General features: G+C 45.0%; 1 protein-coding gene across 1 annotated transcript; it reads left to right on the top strand.

Annotated features, from left to right (window-relative positions):
• Positions 1 to 1,148: 1,148 nt before the first annotated feature.
• LOC142065113 (myosin heavy chain, skeletal muscle, adult) lies at positions 1,149 to 19,118 on the top strand. The gene is made up of 39 exons (XM_075110958.1): positions 1,149 to 1,225; positions 2,003 to 2,246; positions 2,335 to 2,478; positions 2,572 to 2,728; positions 4,444 to 4,471; positions 4,569 to 4,680; positions 4,887 to 4,979; positions 5,113 to 5,176; positions 5,269 to 5,367; positions 5,474 to 5,577; positions 5,683 to 5,821; positions 6,200 to 6,318; positions 6,415 to 6,564; positions 7,372 to 7,542; positions 8,172 to 8,478; positions 8,579 to 8,655; positions 9,735 to 9,822; positions 9,917 to 10,034; positions 10,363 to 10,486; positions 11,144 to 11,280; positions 11,383 to 11,638; positions 12,427 to 12,669; positions 12,901 to 13,077; positions 13,163 to 13,308; positions 13,397 to 13,487; positions 13,576 to 13,965; positions 14,120 to 14,246; positions 14,414 to 14,532; positions 15,035 to 15,231; positions 15,647 to 15,830; positions 15,917 to 16,082; positions 16,255 to 16,379; positions 16,540 to 16,848; positions 16,949 to 17,152; positions 17,421 to 17,546; positions 17,642 to 17,812; positions 17,899 to 18,003; positions 18,147 to 18,242; positions 18,832 to 19,118. Exons 2-39 carry the CDS (start codon positions 2,040 to 2,042, stop codon positions 18,985 to 18,987), a joined length of 5,826 nt encoding a protein of 1,941 aa, XP_074967059.1. The 5' UTR covers positions 1,149 to 1,225; positions 2,003 to 2,039; the 3' UTR covers positions 18,988 to 19,118.
• Positions 19,119 to 26,286: the final 7,168 nt, after the last annotated feature.

Raw genomic sequence — 26,286 nt, 5'->3', positions numbered from 1 at the left:
TGCTTGATCTCTCTTGACAATGTACACTTGCATATTGGAGACACAAACTTAAGCTCTTTAAGGCATGTCAACAGTTCTTGTTTGTGTGAGGTGAAATGGGAAGTATCAGATTGTATTTATTGAGTGTACATAGATTTGGAGTTAAAGGGATTTCTTGGTCGGGTTTACTTTTGCATGCTTGTCCCTGTTAACACTGAGAGTATCTTTAATAAAGGTTGAAAAGGAGAAATATCTTTGATTATGAATATTTTCCCTATTAATAAAAGAGTTATTTAATGTTACAGCTTTCTTTTACATCTGTAACAAAAGCACTGAATCTTTTAAAACCAAAGTAGTTTGAAAAGAAGCAGAAGAATTTTCTTTTTTTTTGGTCTAAGGTACCATGAGTAATTTGTTTGTTTAAGACTAGGTAAGACTTTAATACCATTTATGAATCACTACAGCAACAGTGAACATTTCTCCAGTATGCACATTTTGAATTTTTCAATTTCTGCAAAATACCAAGTTCAGATTTGCTCTCATAGATATTTATTTCTTTTTATAGCTAAAGAGTCACCTTACACACTCTAGGCATGACTTACGTGTCCAAATTTGAACTTGTTCTGACTTGCTGTCTCTGGGATTCCCTCTGTGTCTTGCACTATTGCAGTCAAAGTACTGGCTCACAATATTCGTCTGCATTTCCTCTTTTCAATATAACACATAATAAATTACTGAATTACATTTAGTCATGATTTGTCTTTTGTAGAATTGTCTTTTCTGATGCTGTAAAGGCAGATTCTATATTCACAGGACCATGTGCACAAGTTTCATTGTATTATTCCCATTCTTCTTCTGGAACAGTTGCAGCACAGAAATGTCTAAGAATCTTGCCTGGGTCAAAGATCAATTAATCGGTAGAGACAGTAGAGGAACCTATGAATTCTATATCCAAGTTCTTTAAGAGCCTTGACCAGTCAAGATTCCATTATTAATAGCCCTGTCAGACTATTTTTAGGCGATGTAGCCACAGGAATGGTAAGATGTAAAACATTTCTAAATATATCTAGTCAAATCAAATGACAATTATGCTGTTAGTTAAGTTTGCCAGACAATGTTTTGCCAAAGATGGTTTGCCAACATATATTTTGACTGAAGGAAAAGGAAACATCCAGAGCATCTGCATACCAGACTCTATAAAAGTCTCTTTGGAGTGCTGTGCCCAGTCCTGACAGAAAATTTCAAGGTAAGTGTATGGTTCCTGTGAACTTCTGGGCAAAGAATATACCATTTTATTCCATTTAACTTCCCATAAGACTTGGATATCAATTTCTATCAGTGACTGTCTCTATCACCAGTGATTTTATTCTAGGTTTGAAGGCAGCATTTTTTCCTTCAGCTAATATATTTCTGGATTTCTGTGCAACACAAAATGAGTTGCTTTGTTTTCAAACAGCAGTGACTGACTTCCAGTCTCTGCCACCATAATTAATACCAAAATTTACCAACTTTTAAGGAACAGGAAGAAAGCCAACGGTTTAAGATTTCTAGAAAGCAGAACATGCAATAGTGACATTTATAGCCGTCATAATGCAAGATTAATTGTCCATAACAAGTAAATTTTCCAATGAAAAGCTACTATTTGCTATCAGACAAGGAAGTCTCTCAGAGACTCTCAGGTAGCATTTTAAAAAAATATAGCAGAGGCTTATTTAATGCACAGTCTCTGCTATGACAAAGTCAAAATTCACTAGTCTACGACATTGAAGTAATACTGCTAAACTGTATTACAATACTGCAACACTAAGCAACTGTTCCATACGTCGTTACATAGCTAGATGTCTAAGGATTCAGATTTCAGAAAAGTACACAAGTATTTTCAGCCAAGACTACAAAGTTTAAATCGAACTTTTGACTTGTTTATACCTATTTAAATATTTGAAGACATCAAAGTGCAAGGGGTTTCCACTCTTCCACATAAAGCTGTTCACTTACTGATGCAATGTTATCTTCTTTCCTACAGAGTACTCAGCTGACTGTGCCTCCAACAAATTGCAGCCATGGCCTCTCCAGACTCTGAGATGGCAGCCTTTGGGGAGGCAGCTCCTTACCTCCGAAAGTCAGAAAAGGAGAGAATTGAGGCCCAGAACAAGCCTTTTGATGCCAAGTCATCTGTCTTTGTGGTGCATCCTAAGGAATCCTTTGTGAAAGGGACAATCCAGAGCAAAGAATCAGGGAAGGTCACTGTCAAGACCGAAGCAGGAGAGGTGAGTAAAGCCAAAAGCTTTCAAACTGTACGTAATTCCCACTCGGGGCTTTCAGCTGACATAAATGCATCACTTTCTTGTCTGACAGACCCTGACCGTGAAGGAAGATCAAATCTTCTCCATGAACCCTCCCAAGTATGATAAAATCGAGGACATGGCCATGATGACCCACCTCCACGAACCCGCTGTGCTGTACAACCTCAAAGAGCGTTATGCAGCCTGGATGATCTACGTAAGTAGCAGCAGCAGCCTTCCTTTGTGTAGCTGGGAGAAACTGCTCTGCCAGGCTACATGGAAGCCAACGTGGTGTCTCCCTTCCTCGCAGACCTACTCGGGTCTCTTCTGTGTCACTGTCAACCCCTACAAGTGGCTGCCGGTGTACAACCCGGAGGTGGTGTTGGCCTACCGAGGCAAGAAGCGCCAGGAGGCCCCTCCACACATCTTCTCCATCTCTGACAATGCCTATCAGTTCATGCTGACTGGTGAGACAATGGCAGCATCTTCACAGCAATATAACATTTGTCTTTTTTTAAAAATATTTCTATATGTAGAGATGTAAACCTCAGCATAAGACTTTAATTGACTTACTTTAACAGTTACTGGTATTATGCATGAGACACTGTTCTGTCCTAATCATTCTAAAAGCTCTAACTGCTAAAATGTAGACAAGAGCTCTGAAAAAGTTACAGTGATGAATAATTAATAAGATTGAGTCAGATGAAACAAAAATTCTACCCTAGCTATTATTGAGATCTGATTTGCTCAAACTATGACAGAAAATATTAATAGACCTCTGTACAATTTAATTAATCTTTTCCAGAACTATTGTAGGCTAATTTCTAGCTGTTTTGATTTCATGAACACATTGTTAGGAAAAACAAATTATCTGATTTCAAGTGTTATTCGGATATTTACAACTTCTTGGGAAAGACCAAGATCCAGAATCCCAGCAAAATTGCACTCTCTGGAAACAATGATAAATGCCTTGATTTCAAATTACCTGTTATTTAATACCCTTGCATTAAAGATTTGCTTCTTAGGCATGTAAGTTAGTTTACCAGAAAGGACTAGAATTCTGTGCACCAAAATTGCAATATACAGAAATGAATCAATTATATGATGGTCATACATCTACAGATGTTTCATGATTCCTCAAGGACATTACTGAACATCACAGAATAATAATGTTAACTGTTAAAAAAAGATCCCTGAATATTGAATAAAGATAAATGATAAGCTGTTTTTTTCCCTCCTTTTCCAATTCCATTTTCAACACTGGAACAGAGTTCATGAACAACATGTAGTTTAGCATTTTTTTCACATTTGCTATATTCTGTCTCCCTTCTATAGTTAGTGCCTTTAAATACAGACATGTAAAGACAGAAATAAACAAAAAATGAGCAGAAACAATGTGAAACAAAAAAAGCCAAAACAGCAAACAGCAAAACCCCCACATTATTTCCCATCTCAGAAAGAATTAAATCATTTGAATTCACAAGTGAAAAGAAAAAAAAAAGAAAATAAGAAAAAAATCTTCAAGCTTTTCTAACATTGATTAAAACTCTACGCTTCAACAAATGAGTTAAGTAAGGGGGAGATCAGAATTCTTTTGGCCCATACAGCTAGTGGCTACAACCCCTTGCTACTTGGAGATGAGACCTAGTTAATCAGACTTCTCAAAGTATTTTGTGTTACAAGGAAATGGGTATAAGCTGATCTCAGATTCTTATATTGTTTGAGGACTCACTGATGTATAAGCAGGTAGTTATACTTACTGGGACCTTAAAAAGGCACACAAGATATTTCGTATTAATCTGTGTGGATTCAACAGGGAGTTCTTCCATACTGAAACCTTCCAATGTCTAGAACAGACTTCTCTGAGGAAGAAAATACTCCAGGCTTCCTGAAGCCAATAGAAAGTAATAGGCATTCTTGCATCACTTTTCTTTTCATACAGAGATCAGTATGAGAAATAGGTTAAATTAAGAAGGAATGTCCTATTTCAATGAATAAAAAGGGAGTATAAAAGAATAACTCAAAGGTCACAAAAAAATTTGAAAAAATCCTTTGCTAACCCCAGCCCTCTCCATATAATACAGTGGGTCTCTACAAGCACTATGTGTATTTATCACACACATTGTATTCTATATTGCTCAAGACAGCCAATCAGAACATATTTTTTCTGCCTCTTTCACAGATCGCGAGAACCAGTCGATCCTGATCACGTACGTACACTCCCTGCTCGGGTCCCTGAGGGGCTGCCGGGTGCCAGGGGACCTCCTGCCTGACCACACGCTCTCTGCTTCTCTCTTTGTTTGGCAGCGGAGAATCCGGTGCAGGGAAGACTGTGAACACAAAGCGTGTCATCCAGTACTTTGCAACAATTGCAGCGAGTGGGGAGAAGAAGAAAGAAGAAGCGTCTGGCAAAATGCAGGTGAGTCAGAAAGAAAAGCCTGAACACTTGTCACGTAATTAATTGCTATGTCAGCTAAATGTTGTAACGGAATGATTAGCATCCCATAGGGAATGCTGGAGGACAAAATCATTAATTAATAGATACTAGCTTGAAGCAATGCTTCCCTCTGTTCCTGACATGATTTTTGGAAAGGAAAACCAGCAATAACTATTGTCATCCTGCAGGGAACGCTTGAGGATCAAATCATCAGCGCCAACCCACTGCTGGAGGCCTTTGGAAATGCCAAGACCGTGAGGAACGACAACTCCTCACGCTTTGTAAGTTGCTGCTTTGGACAAAATCTCTCCCCCTCATTACAAGATAAGTGATGGCCCTAGCAGTATTCCATGCAAAGGAGGTGCCGGAATAACCCATCCTGGCTGAAATGATGCTTCTTTTTCCACTTAACAGGGCAAATTCATCAGAATCCACTTTGGAGCCACAGGCAAACTGGCTTCTGCTGACATTGAAACTTGTAAGAGGCTCCCCTGGCCTGACCCCGGTCCTTGCCAACTTCCCAGCACCATCTGCCTTCCTGTGCCTAACTCTTTCTACCTTCCCTGCCAGATCTGCTGGAGAAGTCCAGAGTCACTTTCCAGCTCAAGGCAGAAAGAAGCTACCACATATTTTATCAGATTATGTCCAACAAGAAGCCAGAGCTAATTGGTACGAAAGATCATTATGTCTTTTTGAGGATAATCACTGAGCAACAGCTCCCTCTGTTCCCTGGTTGGCAAAACTAAGCCTGTGCCTTGCCTATTCCTGCCTTCAGACATGCTCCTCATTACCACCAACCCTTTTGACTTCCACTATGTGAGTCAAGGTGAGGTCACTGTTCCCAGCATTGATGACCAGGAGGAGCTGATGGCTACAGATGTAAGTAACACAGCAAAAAGGTACCTACTGTATATGTCTTGAAGGTGACAGAGGTGACCTACTAAGGACATGTATTTTCATTGTGCTCATTGTGTTCAACTGCAGAGTGCCATTGACATCCTGGGCTTCACGGCTGATGAAAAAACAGCCATCTACAAGCTGACAGGGGCTGTCATGCACTACGGGAACCTGAAGTTCAAGCAGAAGCAACGAGAGGAGCAGGCAGAGCCCGATGGCACAGAAGGTAACAGCAAATTGAGCTACTGACTTTTTCAAGGAACTTGTCTGTTTCCAGAGATGATATGTTAGCCTCCAGACAAAGGGCCTTGTTGGCCTGAGTCACCACCACTGAGGAAAAGCATCTTTGTTCATTGTCTGTGTAACTCCAGAGGTGCTTTCCTGATCGTGGGCAATACCTTCAAGCAGTGTCAAGCCTTCAACCACTTGCTTTCAAAGAATGCCATCATGAGCTCCCAGAATTTACATTCCTTCCCAGACCTTCTGTATTGGACCAGACCAATACTTTTCAATTTCTAGAACATGAACAGCAGAGTTGTTCACACTGAACAAATTATAGCCATCACCCAAAGCTAAATGCTTCCCTTTATCTCTCCCTCTTTAGTGGCTGACAAGGCTGCCTACCTCATGGGCCTGAACTCAGCTGAATTGCTCAAAGCCCTGTGTTATCCTCGTGTCAAGGTTGGGAATGAATATGTGACCAAAGGTCAAACTGTGGAACAGGTAAATAGAAGATAGTTTGAAAACAGCTTGAAAGAGTACTTGAGCTTTTGTCTTTGACCCTAGGAGGTAACTCCAGTCCTTTCTTCTCTGCGTCAGGTGAACAATGCAGTTGGTGCCCTGGCAAAAGCTGTCTATGAGAAGATGTTCCTGTGGATGGTTGTTCGTATCAACCAACAGCTGGACACTAAACAACCCAGACAGTACTTCATTGGTGTCCTGGACATTGCTGGCTTTGAGATCTTTGATGTAAGGAACAGGGATTTGGCACCACTGTCAAGGGAGGGCCAGGGAGAGGTCAAGAGGACTCAGAAACACACTTCTTTTTAAGATCCAGACGTTTATGTTCCTCATCCAAAGTTTTCCAGAGACCCCTCCCTCATCTCTGTCACAGCAGCACCCTCAAATGGCTTTACCAAGAAACACTTGATTCTACCTTTGTTAACAGTTTGAAGAAAGCAGAGCTTTCTTACAAATGTCTCAGAGGCCCTTGAGCTTGAAAAGGTCTTAGGCTTTGCAAAGACAGGGTTCTAGGACTAAGACTCACACAGATGTGGGCTGAACCTGTGGATGCCCTTGGAAAATTCAACGAAAGGGTAGTACAGTGGGAAGGTTCACAGCATGTTTCTTGAGTTGTGAATGGAGTGACGATGCTAGGAGGTCTGTGCATAGAACAGAAACCCCCAGACAGTTGATCTGAGAATAGAGGAATTATTGGGTGGGACACTGAGGCAGTTTCCACTCTTTGGGACGTAGAGAGCTGAGGCATCTACATGATGCTGCAGCTAAAGTTACTGAAGGATTTTCCTTTGAGCAGCACAGTAAAAAAGAAATGTTACTTTTAGCTTGGTTTCAAAAATAATAAGAATAACAAAATTCTTCAGGAACAGTAAATTTTACAATAGAAGTCCTGCCATAGGAAACACATCCTGTTACAGTATGGTTAGGAGTGGTGTTTCAGCTAGGGATCTTCAACAGCTTTAGGAGAATGCTAGCAAAACCCTGTGGTGTTGGCCACACCTTGAGAACCTGCACAACTCTTCTTACTTTGGGCAGTTCAACAGCTTTGAGCAGCTGTGCATCAACTTCACCAATGAGAAGCTGCAACAGTTCTTCAACCACCACATGTTCGTGCTGGAGCAGGAAGAGTACAAGAAGGAAGGAATTGAGTGGGAGTTCATTGACTTTGGGATGGACCTGGCTGCCTGCATTGAGCTCATTGAGAAGGTACTTTTTTCCATACAAGTTTAGGATGTATATTGGAATTCTGTGACATTTCTGAGCCAGGCTGAGCTCAGCAAGAACTCACAGCCAGGCATTCAGTGTCAGTTAAACCAAATATTTTGCACTGAAGTTTATTTTAGTCTAGGGAAGAGAATTTAGGGAATGCAACTCTGTATCATCAATCCTGCATTACCTGGTCTTCAGGCATGGAAAAGGTAGCCTGGACTCCCTCCAATGGACTTTTTCAAATCAAACTGGAGTCAGCCTCCTTTCCTTTTTCCTCTGAAGACTCAAATCAGACATCCACACACAAATTTGGGAAACAAATGTCATCTCTCCTGAGTTCCCCACACATCTGAGACTCTTGTAGCATTATTTTTCTGTTTACTCCTTCTCCTTCCAATTCTACTGCCAGTTCTAACCTGAACTGGGCAGACGTTCTTACCAATTCTGTGAAGGCAGGCTGCAGAAAGGTAAGGGAAGGCAGAAATTAGGTCCATGGCTGAGAACAACTCCTGGCAAACTTAGGCCCTTACCCAGGCTACCAGCAACACACTGGTGCCTTTGATGTTCATAGCACACACTTCACATCACTATCACCTTTCTCTGTCACTTCTTGTGGTACCTTCCAGCCCATGGGCATCTTCTCCATCCTGGAAGAGGAGTGCATGTTCCCCAAGGCAACTGACACCTCTTTCAAGAACAAGCTCTACGACCAGCATCTGGGCAAGTCCAGCAACTTCCAGAAGCCCAAGCCTGCCAAAGGCAAGGCTGAGGCCCACTTCTCCCTGGTGCACTATGCTGGCACGGTGGACTACAACATCTCTGGTTGGCTTGAGAAGAACAAGGACCCTCTGAATGAAACTGTCATTGGGTTGTACCAGAAGTCCTCTGTGAAGACACTGGCTTTACTCTTTGCTGCCTATGGTGGGGAAGCAGGTAAGCTCTGTAAAATTTATGTTCCATGTGTTCATACTGTACAAAGAGGGATCTCAAAGGCAATGTTAAAGACATCTGCTTATTTTCTTGAATTTTGCAGAGGCTGGTGGTGGTGGTGGCAAGAAGGGTGGTAAGAAGAAGGGTTCTTCTTTCCAGACTGTCTCAGCTCTTTTCCGGGTAAGGGCAGAATTCATTATCTCCTTGAAGAAGGAAAGGAATTTTGTTTTGAATCTGAAAGGTCCATTTTAGTTTTGGTCATACCTCTTGCCATCCTTGAAAATCCTTCCCTTTTCATCCTTGGAAATTATAGAATTTCCCCCTTAAACACCACAAAATCTCTACCTTGATGCATGCATGGTCTTCCTTTAATTTCAGTAGACAGAATTATATTGTCAGCCTCCTAAAACTCCCTAGGAAATTGTCTTAGACTTTTTTTTCCCGGGTAACTATTGATATTTCATAGTAATATTTTTGCTAATTCTTCCACCTGCCTTAATTATGTTATTACCTCTCTGAATATTCTAAAAAAAAATCTCCAAAGTTTGAAGTTCATCTACTTAGACTGGAAGTGAATAAAAAATCAGCTGAACTTCCTTAAAATATTCTTTGGAAATTTTTGAGGTATTGCTGTTTTACATATCTATGAAGATTTTCAGTAATGATACATTATAGAATTCAAAAGAATAGATCAAATATCAAAAGCAAAAATAAATTACCTTGAGATTGTAAGACAATATGGCAATTTAAATGGGGAAAGAGTTAAATTACATCAAGTTAATTAATTTTGTGGTCAGTTTTCAATTATGTTTTTGAGGTTTCCATTTGGCTGAGGTGGAGAAATTTAGGGAAATTAAATTACTACTAAAAATTTCAATATATATGGGCTGTACAAATATTCTCTCCATTTAAAAATAACTTATTTAGCTGCCAAATCAGATACTAGCCATGCTTAGCCAAGACCACTTAAAATGCCCAACTAAATACCACGAGAAATACTATGTGGATGGAAAGGAGTGTAAAAGGAGCTCTGTGTTTTTATAAGGAGATCAAGGAAAAGTAATACTAACCACTAGTCTACAAAAGAATTTCAAAACCAAAAATCTGGAAGCCTTCAGTTCCATGTTTCCTTTTGGGAGTTCTGCAAGATATTTTAGAGAAGACAGGTCTGCATTCTGAAATACGCAGTTTGATACATCCACTATTAAGCTTCTAGTGCTTGAGTTTAATAATATGAACTTCATTTCATGATCTCACAGGAGAATTTAAACAAGCTGATGGCCAACCTGAGAAGCACTCACCCCCATTTTGTCCGATGCATCATCCCAAATGAAACAAAAACACCTGGTAAGGGGATCCAGTAGAAGGAAAACTCAAGCCACAGAAGATCTCCTCCTCAGTATCAAACAATGGGGTAGTCACGAACGGTGGTGTTTGTTAGGTGCCATGGAGCATGAGCTGGTGCTGCATCAGCTGCGGTGCAACGGTGTGCTGGAAGGCATCAGAATTTGCAGGAAAGGATTCCCCAGCAGAGTCCTGTATGCTGACTTCAAACAGAGGTAAGAGTGCTCCTTATTTCCCCCGCATTCAGACCGAGCTGAATAGCCTGAGTATCTTAACAAACTTAAACATTATACTTTAAATTGGTATTGAGGAGTAATACAGAAATTTTCACCATCAGTTCATGAAGATATGATTTTGCTGATATCAGGATTCTCTTGTACCTAGATATAATAGCAAAAACACTCTCCATAGCCTGTTCTGAAATGACGAACTGTCTTCAGGCATAAAGCTGGTTCAATGCAACAGTCTGAGAAGCCTGTGAGGTTCAATCATAGTGGTGGTTTTTGTGACGGGGTTTTCTTCATATTCTGTTTTCTTCTGCAGATACAGAGTGCTTAATGCAAGTGCAATCCCAGAGGGACAGTTCATGGACAGCAAGAAGGCTTCAGAGAAGCTCCTTGGGTCCATCGATGTGGACCACACCCAGTACAGATTTGGTCACACCAAGGTAGAAACAAGACCTGTGTAAAAAGTTTGTCAGGGAGCAGTAAGGGCAAGCTGCTCCACCAGAGGAAGGGATCATAGCACAGTAACAGAGCCAGCAGGAAATGGGCCTCAATCAGCAGGTGCCCAGCCCCACAGCACGGCAAGTGGGGAAGTCCCTAGAACGGTAGTCAGGTTCAACCAAGAGTCCAGACTACCAGGATCATCAGGCAGGTTTGTGACAATAAGGAAGGTCTGAGGTGAAGCCATAAAGCCTTGGTTTTTTAGATTATTCAGGGCCAGATATAGATAGATTAACAAGGCCCAGGCACTATTCATTATTTCCTGGACAGATCCACAGCAATGAGATTGGTCTAACATCAAGGCAGGACGTAAGTCCACAAATCATGGTAGAGCTCACTGGGTTCCATGGCCAGGTACAGGTGTGGGTGAGGCTGCTACTGAACTGGAAACCGTAACTCATACCATTAGCTCAGATGGGGACTGAATGCTTAATGCTAAACTTATATGAAGCTTGCAGAACCTTGGCAAGAGGGTTTGGGCAGGGGTCCAAGATGAGGCTGGTCATGGCCATTAATGTCTAATTCAGGATGCTGAAAGGCCCTGTGCCTCTGTTCTGCACTACCTGACAATGACCTGCTGCAACATTTCCGTTCTCAAGGTGTTCTTCAAAGCTGGACTGCTGGGACTCCTGGAGGAGATGAGGGATGACAAGCTGGCAGAAATCATCACTCGCACACAAGCCAGGTGCAGGGGCTTCCTGATGAGAGTGGAGTATCGGAGAATGGTGGAGAGGAGGTAGACATTTCTCATATTTATTTTGCTCTCACAGTACTCAACTAATGAAGTTTAAATTCATCACACTGAAGCTATGCAATAGCCATGTGATTTTTGTTTCAGGGAATCCATCTTCTGCATCCAGTACAATGTTCGTGCATTCATGAATGTGAAGCACTGGCCCTGGATGAAGCTGTTTTTCAAGATCAAGCCCTTGCTGAAGAGTGCAGAATCTGAGAAAGAGATGGCCAACATGAAGGAGGAATTTGAAAAAACCAAGGAAGAGCTTGCAAAGTCTGAGGCAAAGAGGAAGGAGCTGGAAGAGAAAATGGTGGCCCTGCTGCAGGAGAAAAATGACCTGCAGCTCCAAGTACAGGCGGTGAGTATCACCGTTCATTTGTCCCTGGGAAAAGAATGATATACAGTCAGAATGGTTCTTACCCTAAGCAGAGACTCACAGGAAGCTGACTAACGTGCAGTAGGAAACAGTCTAAATCACACACGCTAACACTGAGTAAACAGGCACAGCAGGGGCATGGTGAGTGTTGTGGCAGCCCCGCATGAGACTCGGCATTCCTGCTGTCTGAGGAAAGAGCCATGTAACACTAACCAACACGTAATCCACAGCAGAGAGCTCTGACCCGGAAGGGAAATATCTCATCTGCTCAACCTTCAAAGCAGAGTATCTATCTAACAGAATAAAGGCAAACCTGAGAAGGACCCACTCTTCCTACTTACGGCTACACCAGAAGGCCTTGATTACTTTCAGAAATGTGGATGCTTCCCATTCAAACCCAGTTAGGAAAAGGCAACTTCTTCACAGAAAACAAAACACCACTTCCTCCACTAATTTATTCCCAAAAAGCCTTTACTCCACAAATATTATGAGGTTCATGAAGAGTCAGTTTAAAAGAAGAAGTTATTGAACACTTTTTCTGTCAGCTACCCTCTCTTTGACACATTTTTAAGAGATACAAAATATTTGGAATCAGCGTTGATTCCAGGTGACTAGGTTTCCCACTAAACACCCAAACAGATCTTCCAGTCGCTGGAGAGGAAGGCCAGGTTCAGTTCCCATTTCAGCACATGCCTACTCAGAGATACAAAAGGCAGAGCGGAGAAACTTCAAAACATGTCAACCCCCAAGACTCTGTGTCTCCCCACCAGGAAGCAGATAGCCTGGCTGATGCTGAGGAAAGATGTGACCAGCTCATCAAAACCAAAATCCAGCTGGAAGCCAAAATTAAGGAGGTGACTGAAAGAGCCGAGGATGAGGAGGAAATTAATGCTGAGCTGACAGCCAAGAAGAGGAAACTGGAGGATGAATGTTCAGAGCTGAAGAAAGATATTGATGACCTTGAGTTAACGCTGGCCAAAGTGGAGAAGGAAAAGCATGCCACTGAAAACAAGGTACACACAAACACGGGAATCACATAAGGGTGAAGGCACAGATGCCACCCACACCAGCCTCATATCCTCAGAACAAAGCTAGGTTTAGAACAGAGCAGAGGCATCAGAGCGGGGCTCTAGGCAGCCTGAATAAAAAACAAGCTCCTGAGTAAGCACTGCAAAGTGAAAATTTCAATGCACTAGCAGTCAAGATTTCCCCACAGACTTTTGTCACTTTCTTACAATCAACAGGTGAAAAACCTGACAGAGGAGATGGCAGCCCTGGACGAGACCATTGCCAAGCTGACAAAAGAGAAGAAAGCCCTCCAAGAGGCCCATCAGCAGACACTGGATGACCTGCAGGCAGAAGAGGACAAAGTCAATACGCTGACCAAAGCTAAGACCAAGCTGGAGCAGCAAGTGGACGATGTAAGCACGCAGGCATAGAGCAAGGACAGGACAGGTATGGAGTGAGACGTGGCTGGCAGAGCACCGATGGTCTTGTTCTGTTTAGCTGGAGGGGTCCCTGGAGCAAGAGAAGAAACTGCGCATGGACCTTGAGAGAGCCAAGAGGAAACTCGAAGGAGACCTGAAGCTGGCCCATGACAGCATAATGGACTTGGAAAATGATAAGCAGCAGCTGGACGAGAAACTGAAGAAGTGAGTGTGTCTGTGGGGCACCTGAGTGCTGGGCTGGGGCGCTTGGGTGGTTTTGTTCAGGCACTAACATGGCTTTCTTTGCCCAAAGGAAAGACTTTGAAATCAGCCAGATCCAGAGCAAAATTGAGGATGAGCAAGCCCTGGGCATGCAATTACAGAAGAAGATCAAGGAGCTGCAGGCAAGTCTGTGTCCCTTCCCCTCTCTCACCCAGTCTCGGCTCAGGTAGGAGGAGGGCCTGGGTGCAAAGGGTCCCTAATGTTCCTCAGGCTCGTATTGAGGAACTGGAGGAGGAAATTGAGGCAGAGCGAACCTCTCGGGCAAAAGCAGAGAAGCATCGGGCTGACCTCTCGAGGGAGCTAGAGGAGATCAGCGAGCGCTTGGAGGAAGCAGGAGGGGCTACGGCAGCTCAGATTGATATGAACAAGAAGCGTGAGGCAGAATTTCAGAAGATGCGCCGCGACCTCGAAGAGGCCACGCTGCAGCACGAAGCGACGGCTGCTGCCCTGCGGAAGAAGCATGCGGACAGCACCGCTGAGCTTGGGGAGCAGATCGACAACCTGCAACGGGTGAAGCAGAAGCTGGAGAAGGAGAAGAGTGAGCTGAAGATGGAGATTGACGACTTGGCCAGCAACATGGAGTCCGTCTCCAAAGCCAAGGTATAGAATTGCAGTAGAACGTGCTCACAGGGCCAAGGGACGGCACATGGCTACCTCTACCAGCCACATTCTCTCTCACAAAAAGGATCCTTGCTGTGAGGATAAGGCAGAGTCCAGGAGTTCATCTCTTTCCTTCCTTGTGTTTGCTACCTAGGCAAACCTGGAGAAGATGTGCCGCACTCTGGAAGACCAGCTGAGTGAGATTAAAACAAAGGAGGAGCAGAATCAGCGCATGATCAATGACCTCAATACCCAAAGGGCTCGTCTGCAGACAGAATCAGGTGAGACCACATCCTCCTTCCCGAGGTGCGCGCCATGAGCGTACCACAGGGTGCAACGTGATGACTGGTGTAACCTCTCCAGGCCACTCCTGATTACGTTGCTTGACAGGCGAGAACTGTAAGATTATTAATAGTCTAGTCACCTTTTTCAACGGTACCCTTCCCAGGTGAATATTCACGCCAGGTGGAGGAAAAGGATGCTCTGATTTCTCAGCTGTCTAGGGGCAAGCAAGGATTTACCCAACAGATTGAGGAACTCAAGAGACATTTAGAGGAAGAAACAAAGGTGAGGAGGTTTAGTATAAAAAGTTTTTTCCTGGGGATAGAACTGTTCTTTTAAGAAGCTACGTCACCCCTCAATGAATCTGGAAAATCTTGCCTAGGATATTTCATATTGTAAAACCAAACATGGCCCAACCTTCTTCCCCCAAAGACATGTAGTACTGGACAGAACACCAGAAATGCACGTACCCCAACTCAGAAGCTGGAGAGGGAAGGTGGCGTGATGATTTTGATGCTGGAGGAAGTCATCCACAAGGCTTTCATGAGATTCTGATGGTACTCTCTAAGGCAGGATTCAGACACATATGCCAAAACATTTACAGAAACAGCAGTTACTGTACCCGGGGCACCTGTCACTAACACACCCTGATCCTCCAGAACACATTGATGAAGGCTTCATCAGCTCCCAGCTTTACATTTGCCTAATTAGGAGTTTTGTTATAATGTCATTGTCAAGAGGCATCTCCAGACAAGTATTCGGGTTACCAAACCCAATGTCCCCACAGGCCAAGAACGCCCTGGCCCACGCCTTGCAGTCTGCTCGCCACGACTGTGACTTGCTCCGGGAACAGTATGAGGAGGAGCAGGAAGCCAAGGGGGAGCTGCAGCGTGCCCTGTCCAAGGCCAACAGCGAAGTGGCCCAGTGGAGAACCAAATACGAGACAGACGCTATTCAGCGCACGGAGGAGCTGGAGGAGGCCAAGTACGTGGGAAGAGGGATGTGGAATGGCTGGAGAACAGAGACTGTCAAGGGAAATTGGAAATTGGACTCTCTGAGAGCGGGTTAGGATAAGGGTGGGACGAAGGCAGGGCTGTACTGTCTCTGTGGTAGAGGGGAGAGGGAGGGGGAGAGGGAAAATATGTTGTGAGAAAAGTGTAGACTGGAAGGAGAAACGTAGCCTTTAGGGCTAGGTAGCCTAAGAGAGGCCAAATACTCAGTAGGTGTTAGGGCACAGAAGTGATAGAGCCTTTATGCTGCGTGCAGTCTTGGAGCAGAAAAAAACACCATGAAAAGCACTAGCCTCAAAGCCCCTAAGGTGGCCAACTGCCCTCTCGTGACCAGTACAAAATTGGCTCCTGTCCAAGCTCTAACCTGGAGCGGTGCTTACCTCTCCCAGGAAGAAGCTGGCACAGCGCCTGCAGGATGCAGAGGAACACGTTGAAGCTGTGAATGCCAAATGTGCCTCCCTGGAAAAGACAAAGCAGAGGCTGCAGAATGAAGTAGAGGACTTGATGATTGAAGTGGAGCGATCGAACGCTGCCTGCGCAGCTCTGGATAAGAAGCAGAAGAACTTTGACAAGGTCTGTTGGGCTCCAGATGTGGGGTTCCTGGGCAGAGCATCCCCTCCTGATTGCCACATCCATACCGAGGTCCTCTTTCTCTTCAGATCCTGGCAGAATGGAAGCAGAAGTATGAGGAAACGCAGGCTGAGCTGGAAGCCTCCCAGAAGGAGTCTCGCTCTCTCAGCACGGAGCTCTTTAAGATGAAGAATGCCTATGAGGAGTCCTTGGACCACCTGGAAACGCTGAAGCGTGAGAACAAGAACTTGCAGCGTAAGTCCCTGGCCCTCTGCTGCTGGCAGGGCTTTCCCACGATCCACCACTACCCACCGCTCCACAGGGGCCTGTGCCTCCAGCTCTGCACAGATGCCTGTCACCGTGGTGTGGCAGGACCCTTCCCATTCTGCTCTGGGCCTGACCGTGCCGTGGGTCTTTGTTTGCACAGAGGAGATTTCCGACCTCACGGAGCAGATTGCGGAGGGAGGAAAAGCGATTCATGAGCTGGAGAAAGTCAAGAAGCAGATTGAGCAGGAGAAGTCTGAAATCCAGGCCTCACTGGAAGAAGCTGAGGTACACACCGTCCTAATAAATAATGTCCAGACAGAAAGTATGGGAAGAGTTATCTGCAGAGATAGCAGAAAAGCAAGCCTAGATTTCATGAAGTACTGCATAAGAGATTACGTGGAAAGGAAGACTTAGTTTAATTCATTGTTCCCACTGACTTGTGCAGGCCTCCCTAGAACACGAAGAGGGGAAGATCCTGCGCCTCCAGCTTGAGCTCAACCAGGTGAAGTCTGAGATTGACAGGAAGATAGCAGAGAAGGATGAGGAGATTGACCAGCTGAAGAGAAACCACCTCAGAATTGTGGAGTCCATGCAGAGCACCCTGGACGCTGAGATCAGGAGCAGGAATGAAGCCTTGCGGCTGAAGAAGAAGATGGAGGGAGACCTGAATGAAATGGAGATCCAGCTGAGCCACGCCAACCGCGTGGCTGCAGAGGCACAAAAGAACCTGAGAAACACACAGGCGGTGCTCAAGGTCCGTTCAGCAAAGCTACAGGCAGGCAAAGGACATCCCTGACATGTTTGGCAGCCAAGCTCACGCTTTTGCCTTGCACTTTCTCTTGTCTCTTTTACAGGATACCCAGATACACTTGGACGATGCTCTCCGGACACAGGAGGACCTGAAGGAGCAGGTGGCCATGGTGGAGCGCAGGGCAAACCTCTTGCAGGCTGAAGTAGAGGAGCTACGGGCAGCCCTGGAGCAGACGGAGCGGTCAAGGAAAGTGGCTGAGCAGGAGCTCCTGGATGCCACTGAACGTGTGCAGCTCCTCCACACCCAGGTCAGGCGCTCTGCTGGAAATTAATACCCTCAACAAGGGATATCAAAGAATGCAATCGCTGGGCATCCTCTAAGAGATTACTCTGGAAACACTTGTCAGCCATGCTGTGATACGGCCAAGCTAGCCAGCCACCAATGCCTGGTTTGCCGCTGTGGCTCTAAAGAGGACTCCAGCATGAAAGACTTTGATAACCAATACGCACACTTTTAACGCTTGATGTGGAGGCATTAGGTCTAACAGTACAAATCACGTCTTCCCTGTTGCACAGAACACCAGCTTGATCAACACCAAGAAGAAGCTGGAAACAGACGTCATGCAAATTCAGGGTGAAATGGAGGAGATGATCCAGGAAGCCCGCAATGCTGAAGAGAAGGCCAAGAAGGCCATCACAGATGTGAGTCGGGGGCTCCTTTCATCGCTGGTGGTGGATGTATTCTCCCCCAAACCGTCTCCAGCCCCAAAATGGCTTTGACCCTTTGCTCTCCTCAGGCAGCCATGATGGCCGAAGAGCTGAAGAAGGAGCAGGACACCAGCGCCCACCTGGAGAGGATGAAGAAGAACCTGGACCAGACGGTGAAGGACCTGCAGCACCGCCTGGATGAAGCTGAGCAGTTGGCGCTGAAAGGAGGCAAGAAGCAAATCCAGAAGCTGGAGGCCAGAGTGCGTAGGGCTGGTATTCGTGCACGTGCAAGCCTGTCACGTGAGCAGCCAGCGGGGAAGCTCCAAAGATGGGCCTCTCATTGCAGGTGCGGGAGCTGGAAGGGGAGGTTGATGCTGAGCAGAAGCGCAGCGCTGAGGCCGTGAAGGGCGTGCGCAAGTACGAGAGGAGGGTGAAGGAGCTGACCTACCAGGTAAGGCAGGAGGCCTCCTTGGGCTGACCCAGTTTTCTCACAGCAAGACAAATTTTGCACTCACCAGCCCCAAGAGGAGTTGTTGACCTTAAATGGTGGCGAACCAAAAATTCACTCTCTTTCCTGTTTGCCAACGGCTTTAGTCTGAGGAAGACCGCAAGAATATTCTGAGGCTGCAGGATCTGGTGGACAAGCTGCAGATGAAGGTGAAATCCTACAAGAGACAAGCTGAGGAGGCTGTAAGTAACACACTCATTGAGACGAGTAAGAATACCAGGAAAGGAGCATGAAAGAAACTCCCAAGACACAACGGTCTTGGCCATCCTCTTCTCCTGTCATGTCATGACACCTGGCTGAGTTCTAGGCACCCCGCAGTCAGGGATGAACTGAGGGAAGTTCTGCAGCCTGATTTATACAGGAGGTCGCACTAAACAACCCAGGAGCCGCATGCACTGACTGGAGTTAACTGAAGTTCATGAATCTCTGCTAGTAATCAGCAGCAGAAGGCTTCAGGGGCTTTCTCAACCTACTAAGTCACACTCGTAGTTGGGCAGCAAGTAGTGGGAGAATAAGTAGACAAATGACAAACCCAAGGGGCAAAATTGCTTCTCAGGCATGACACAGTACTGGTGAAGGTTGTCACAGTGGGGTCCTGAATAAGAGAGGATGAGGAGGTCTGTGTGAGGCTTATGTGTAAGCAGTGGTGGGTGGGGGCTGGAGATCTGTGCCTTCCCCCAGGGAAGGGCTGCAGCCTGGCGAGGCCCAGGCGTGGGAGGAGTGAAACCCGTGCCCTGGGCTCCTCACCACCGACTCCCTCTCCCCTCACAGGAGGAGCTGTCCAATGTCAACCTCTCCAAGTTCCGCAAGATCCAGCACGAGCTGGAGGAAGCCGAGGAGCGGGCTGACATTGCAGAGTCGCAGGTCAACAAGCTCCGAGCAAGGAGCCGGGAGTTTCATGGCAAGAAGATAGAAGAGGAAGAGTGAGGATGCCATGAGGCAGCAAAGTGACCTGAGGGCTGCACAAAATGTGAACCTCCTGGTCACTTTCTTCTGTAATTACTCCTTGTAACCATGTCAGTATCTAGAGAATAAAGACCGTAGATTCCTTGGCATAAGGACTGTTAGCACTAGTTCTCATTTCTTTCTGTTTTTATTCGTTACGTCTATATCATTGTTAGCTTTTGGGCACAGCTTTGGCTGATAACTTTTGTGTACCTATGCCATGCTACAGCTTTGTGTCATCTAGTCCCTAACTGCTTATCCCTTCTTTATTACTTAGTACCGGGGGTATGAAGAGAAATTTAAGTTCACGTGAAGAGAAATCAAGGACAATAATTCCTGATAGTGACTCCTGCCAGTTCAGCCTTCCTACTGTTCTGTCCCATAAACCATCTTAGGTTATATTCACCACACAGCACCTCAGCGCTTCCCAGCTGTGCAGCATGTCAGCCGTGAGCTGCTCCTTTTGCTGGCCACCGTCCAAGGCAGATTTTGGAGGGCCAATAACCAACACAGTTCGTGTTTCTTTGGGAAGCTGACAGAAGGCAGTCTTCAGTCTCCGCTATGTTTGGTTCATGAATTTAATTAGTCAGGGGGACCGTGAAGAGTATCGCCTCCCCTGGGACTAAAACTGGAGAAGGCTGGTGACAGTTCTGTGACAATTCCTTTAATTCCTGCAAATCAGGTCAGTGCCTATCAAAGATGAGTCTCTGGCATGCTACCCTCTGAAACACTACCCTGCCTGGGGGAATTTTTCTTTGCTGATGAGACATCCCTGCTGTTCAATGTGGTGCTTGCCGTAGTGGCATTGTAGAAACAGTAGGCCTCAGCCAGGAGCTTCTCTCACTAGCCCAGGGCGAGAGGAGTCATATCCACGAAATCTGATTTGCAACACAGCTCCATATCTGTATGGTTAAGACAGAATTATCAAAATGAGTCTTCAACTATCCGTTTCTGAGATGCAAACTTACCAACACACCAGAAATTTTGAGATTGTCATTCTGTCAGCAGTGACGATGAGAAATCAGAAACCCCTGACGTCTCTGTCATTGCTATCTGAAAGATTGATGAGAGTGAATTTTTTTGGAGCTGATCATTCAGCCACACAAAGCTTAGTAAATCCATTTAACGTCCAGCAGTGATGTCAGCCTAACGCTCCCTTCCCGTGGCACAGTAGAAGCCTTCCTATGGTTCCCTAGTAGACGTCAGGTAACTTTCACTCCATTTTGTTCTCTGCACTCATGCTCCACAACAGAGACCAGTCTGACTTTGTCTTCTGATACTGTCTTTGCCATCAGTTTACCTTCTTTTCACACCTCCTTTTCAATACCTGACCTTTCTCTATGGCCTATGGTCTATCCTAAGATGCTTCAGTTCCTTAATATCTCCATTACTAGCAGTAAATGTGATGTTTTTCCATTAGTAGCAAAAGGCTTGGGGGGTTGTATTGACCTGGGAGGACATGGTGTTAGGGCTTGTCTGGGCCTAAAGTTGTTTTAGGTTGTTTTAATAACTGCGTAGTCATCAAACAACTATTGCCTAATCTGTTTTAGGTTAAGATTTGTGGACGCCATCTACAGCAAAGGTCTGATAAGCCTTGGGGGTCACTGCATAATAACAAATTACCTTTTGTGATAACTGAGGCAGGGGAAGCTACTCTGCACCTTTTAAACTTTGGTTGGGAGCCAGGGAAAGGGAAGCAGGCTGTGATAAAGAAATAGATGAAAACAAGCCCAAGCAAAACCAAGACCAAGTAGGAAGGAATCCCTGCTATACTGTACACCTACTGGCAAAGACACGGGGATGCTGATAACTCACAGTAGGCTCCCTCCTTGCCACACTACCATTCGTAAGAAAGACTGAATTGTCAACCTGAGGGCAGAAAGCAACATTGGGAGTGTAAGTATAATACCACACAAAAGAGGCTGTTACAAGAAAGTATTTTGTATAAAAAATTTAACTGTTTTATTAATGAGGCTTTTCTATAAAGATGAGGTGATTGGTATTATTAGACTTAGAATGGGAACTGAAATCCACATGTACGGTATGTACCAAACCAAACTGCCCATAGCAAAGAAATATCTTCTTCTGTGTTCCCACTAGTCAGGATGCCTGAATTTCCATGTAGACGAAATTTGAGGGTCACTTTAAAATCATACTCAACAGACAATGCGCAGGTTTCTGTGAAATCCTGAGCATGTATCAGCACCAGCTGAGCATGTGGGACCGTCCCTGTTAGAAAGGAGTGCAGGACAGAATGGTCTGGGCCTCTGTCAAATGCAGTTTTCCTTTTGGTTTTGGTTTTCTTTTTGAGAATTTCTAAGATAACCTTGTATAGAAGGAAATGGGCAAACTGCACTTCTGCAAGAAGATGCACTGTTCATTGGAAATGTGTAAAATGACTTATCAGATCCTTTCCTAGCTCAGGAACTGGCCATACAGAGTTGAAGCCCACAGGTGGGCCTAAAGCTTTGGGATGTATACCTGGAGGTTCCACCTCAGCAGCACATCTCCATCCTATAGATGGAAGCCAGAAGGAATCTGGTGTGCCCCTTTCAGTTGCATACTTAAATCAGGTCTTAACATTTTTTCACTGATCAATTATATTTTTGCATGTGCCCAGTGTAAAAATCTGATCCAGTCTCGTAGTTAAGCACCCTGCCAGCTCTGTCAAGGCCACACCCATGGGGTGAGTGCCAGCAAGGACAGCAAAGTATCTGCCTGCCCAATCACCCCAGGTGGAGATCATGGGTGCCATGAGGCAGTGGCCCACCATCCCACAGGGACACTTGCCCCAGGCAGTGGCAACACATGAAGGAGGCACAGCCAGCTGCAGTGAGACTGCAGGGTGGGTGCTGCTGTAGTGCCCAGCAACAACAGTTAGGATGGTGGCTGTGTCTATCACCTCACCATTTGCCTGTTGCTATGATGACACAGACTCCATCAGCTTTCTGCTCACCGTGGGGCTCCAGCAGGCTCCTGTCAGTCACGGGGAGCTCAGCCAGGCAGCAGCCGGCCGGGCCCACTGCTCAAGGCACCCACTGCCAGCGGGTGGCAGCATGGAGCCGTCGAGGGGGACCCCCCCTCTGGGTGGCTGGCGCGCTACAGACCAGCAGCTAAGACTCACTTAAAAACGGGTGCTTTTAACGCTGCTGAAACTTCCTGGCCCGCCTATTATGATTGAATCACACCAAATGGGTTAAAATTTGGCTTGACCCAAACCAGGTGTGTCAGCCAGTCTCACGTGTTCACCACTGGAAGAGAACAAAGACAGGTGAATGGGCCAAGGAAGGCCTGGAAATGTTAGGGTCACGATGCTGGGGCAGAAATGTCCCTGAGCTGAGAGAAGCAGTCACTGCTCAGTGTGTAGGGCCTTATTTGTACTGCACACCCTGCTGAGAAAGGCCACTACATAGGTGCTTGGAAGCATGTGACTCTCCAAAGGCCAACACCAGGAATCAATGTCCCTTCCAACTCCGCTGCATACCTGGTAGAGCAGCCTGAGGAGAGCGACTGCAGTACCTCTTTTGACAGCTGTCATCTGGCTGGACCTTCATAGCGCAGGTACCAGGAGAGGCCCAGGGCTCTGGATCACTCTCACTCATCTTAGGATGACCATGAGATCCAGCCTCCACCGATGAGGACCTCAGAGACTCTTAGGCCAGCAAGGGCAACAGAGAAAGCCCTTTTCAACCTGAAGAGTAGACAAGTCATTCCCATAGTCTACCTTTCTGCTGGCTCAAAACACACATGTAATCACGCTATTCTTCCCCGTGAAGTGGATGTGAAAGTGGCACTGTGAGCCCAAGCAAAGCCTACCTGGACCTTCACCGTTCAAACACAAAAGCAGAGCGTGGCTACAGGGGAAGAAGAAATCCTACCCATCATCTCACGGTCCTGTCCTGAGGTTTTCTCTTGCAGAGGAAGCCTGGGGCTGGGGCAAGAGCACTCACACATCAGCTTCCCCTTTCCGCCTGGGATATATCAGCAGGACCAGCCCCCTGGGAGACAGGGCTGCTGTGAGAGGCAGGGCCGGTCACTAACACACACTTGAAACACAGGCTGTCTCTCTCTTAGTGTGTAGAGAGGCACGACAGGAGAAGATCGGTGGGGCAGAACAGCAAATTCTGAGGACCTTGCACCTAGACTAAATGGGTTTCAGGGGGAAAGGATAGGAGTCCCAAGAGTTGAATGCCTGTCTGTGACGGAAGCACTTTAGATGTGCCTCTGGAGCACAGCTGTCATGCAAATCAAAGTGTGGGACAGCAGGGAGATTTGTTTCAATAGCTGTTTGACAACAGCTGTTTGACACTGAGCATTAACAAAGACATGCTCAAAGACTCCCTGTGCAATTATGCTTATTGCAGCACGGCAACATGTGTGGACCCAGGTGAGGCAGGGGCTGGGCGACACCCAACCACAAAGACGCCGCCCCTGTCCCAAAGGGGCAGTCCAGTCTGGGAGTCTCTGTGCAGCCGAGTCTGCAGGCACAGGAGTGCCCTCCTGCTGCAGTGCCATAAAATCCAGTCCTTCCTCTTGCTGACAGGGCTGAAGTCTTTCCTCTACTTCTCCCCGGCACGTGGCAATGAGCTAGCCAGGACTGCAGGAGGAGAGGGCTTTGGAAGGCCAAGAACAGACACTTGCCTTTTTTAGGTGAGCTGCGCTTCATGTCCTTGGTTTTGTGGCTCCCCTCTCCAAGGAGGAGTCTGTGGCCAGAATGTGACATTTCCTTTATTGTACAGCTACTGAGATGGTAATGGGCTGTCCCAGCGTGAGCCTGCCATACACCTAGGTCTCCAAGGGAAGAATGGCCTGGCATAACATATGGTCAATCAAAATTTTCCCATGGGCATCCTCAGGTAGATGTTAGGTCCTGATGAGCATAAAAAGCCAGCAGCAGCTCCATCTGGCTCATGAAGGAAACATGAAAATAGACTGAGAAGTGAGTGGAGGCACAAATAACCATAAGTGTTGTGTGGAAATGCACATGCACATAGGAGGTGTGAGATAAGGAGAGAATTGGCAATGGTTCAAATATCTCGAATATGGGCTGGAAAGGTGTGGTTATATGTTAAAGGAAAGTATATGAAAAAGGGAAGAGGACATTTGGGAAGAAGCAGCAAATTGATGTTAGGTTTGGAGAATAAAAATAAGAAAAACTGATAGATGTTGGGCTTGGAAGAGTGCTACAGGTAAGGATGACACCAAAGAGAAGGAGACACCAGAGGAGTTAGGGGTGGGGAAAATGACAAGAATATATGCTGCCTTTTTATTGTTAGTATTTATAGGCTTGAGGCTACCTTTAAATGTGTAAAATAGTTACAATTATGATTATATGAGCAACCATAACAATAGTTATTACATTGTTATAACTAGATGTTTCATTTGCTTTAGTAGTAAAAGACAATTTGAGCAAATGGCATTGTATAAGGAAGATCATATCTTCGGTTTTTTAAACAACATGTAAGGTCACTGTAAGAATCTTGGATTAAGGAAAAAGTCTATGAAGAAAAATACTGGCAGTTGAGTTTTCTTTTGTTGAAGAAACATCCCTGGCCAACATGTTCTATGCTGGCATTTCTGAAGACCTAAAAACCTGTATACAGTCAGTATAATTTTGGGGAAAGCTATATACCTTTGTCAGTTCAAAATTATTTTTCTAGTAACTAAGCGAAAACATTTTTAATTGGTGTTATAACAAAGCTCTTTGTTCTCTGTCTGTTTTCCATTTGTTCAGTGACCAGAAAAATTATTTTGGTAGAATCCAATAAGCAAGCATCATAGCATTGATATATGGAGCCATGGTATTATTTTGCAATGAAGATTTACAAAGACTTTACAATCTGATCTGATTATTTCTTTGAACAGAAGATAAGTACTCCTTAATTAAAATTGAAGTTTTCTTATTAATTTTTTGAAAAGTAAAATATTAAACTACATTAATGATTAACACGCTGAATGTGATGATGGTGTTTAATAGGAACAAATCAACCTGTACATGCCACCAGGCTGCATATGTCCAGAAAAAGTTGAATAATAAATATTGTTTCTTAAATACTTCTTTAGTTCTTGTGAATCTGCAAATGTTCCTTATTTATATTGGGAAAATATCTCTCATTCATTCATATGTTCTGTGATTTAAATGAAAGTATATTTAATTTCTCCTGTATTTATAGTCTGATGCCATACCTTAAAGATTAGAATCAGCTTGTATAAACACCCCATGTAGTCAGACTGCTTACTAGCTGGTAAGTAATGCAAAGGTCGCTGCCCTTGAAAAAAACATTGGTCCATAATTACCATAAAGGAACATCTCTGAGAGAAAGTTTAAAATAGATGCAGCTGGTGTACCCCAGTGGAGCTGAATGGATTGCAAAGACTCTTAGAGTTATAATAATCTGGACATCAGTGATGTGCCTGCTAAGTAAATAAGCACTGTTTTATTGAGAGAATAACATTAGCTGAAAATATTCCTGTTCTGCAGAAAGAAACTTCTACTCAGTGAATTCTGACAAACCAAATTTATCAGTTCAGTTCTTCATGACTTACACGTCTGTGCAAACCCCAGAAGAAACTACTAGTTGAAAAAGATCATATCTTTCTTGTGAAAGAGAGAAAGGAATAAGTCTATTGAAGCATCTTATTCTACTTACCTGGCTAGCCCTTTGGAAGACAAGACAATAGTGCTAGGAATATGTGATTCAACAAACATAAAGACCTCAGACTGGGGTCACTAATAAGCAGAGTCCAAGGTTTGCAAATGTGCAAGGCAGAGTGTGGGGCAAAGCACTGACACGCTCATTCCATACAAGCTCTGCCCAGATGCCCCTAGAGGTCACCCTGCTCCAGGAGGACACAGGCTAGCTGGAGAAAAGCCTGAGGAAGCATCACGGAATTGACAACATGGATGTAGAAGGCAAGGGCTCTGCCTGCATGCTTGGTAAAGTAGTGGTTGAGTGAAATGGTCTTCAGAGCTTAAGGTGGACAGGAAATATTCACACAAAGTTCAGGCAAAGCATAGTTTAGTTGTACTTTCCATTTATAGTGTCTGAGTCACACATCAGAGATACGATAATCTGCCTGATCTGAGTCATTTGCATCCTAATATTAATATAATGCTAGCAACCCTTATTTCCCTTCCATCCATCTCCCTGTCCTTCTCTGACTCTTTTTGCCACCTGTTGTCCCTTTGCTTTCTACACTTTACTCAGAGGCTTCTTTTTACTTCATTCACCTGCTCTGTAACTGGAGTCACTCAGCTGCTTAAATGTGTGAAGGAAATGG

This window comes from Phalacrocorax aristotelis, chromosome 16 (genome assembly GCF_949628215.1).
Source record: "Phalacrocorax aristotelis chromosome 16, bGulAri2.1, whole genome shotgun sequence".
NCBI classification, from domain to species: Eukaryota; Metazoa; Chordata; class Aves; order Suliformes; family Phalacrocoracidae; genus Phalacrocorax; species Phalacrocorax aristotelis.
The sequence above is the reverse complement of the archived record's forward strand: the minus strand, read 5'-3'. Positions and strand labels throughout refer to the sequence as shown.

Coding starts and splice junctions, on each gene's coding strand:
- LOC142065113 (XM_075110958.1), top strand. CDS start 2,040: ATGGCCTCTCCAGACTCTGAGATGGCAGCCTTTGGGGAGGCAGCTCCT. Junction 5,578..5,682: donor AGGAGCTGATGGCTACAGAT/GTAAGTAACACA, acceptor GTTCAACTGCAG/AGTGCCATTGACATCCTGGG. Junction 13,309..13,396: donor CTGGACGAGAAACTGAAGAA/GTGAGTGTGTCT, acceptor CTTTGCCCAAAG/GAAAGACTTTGAAATCAGCC.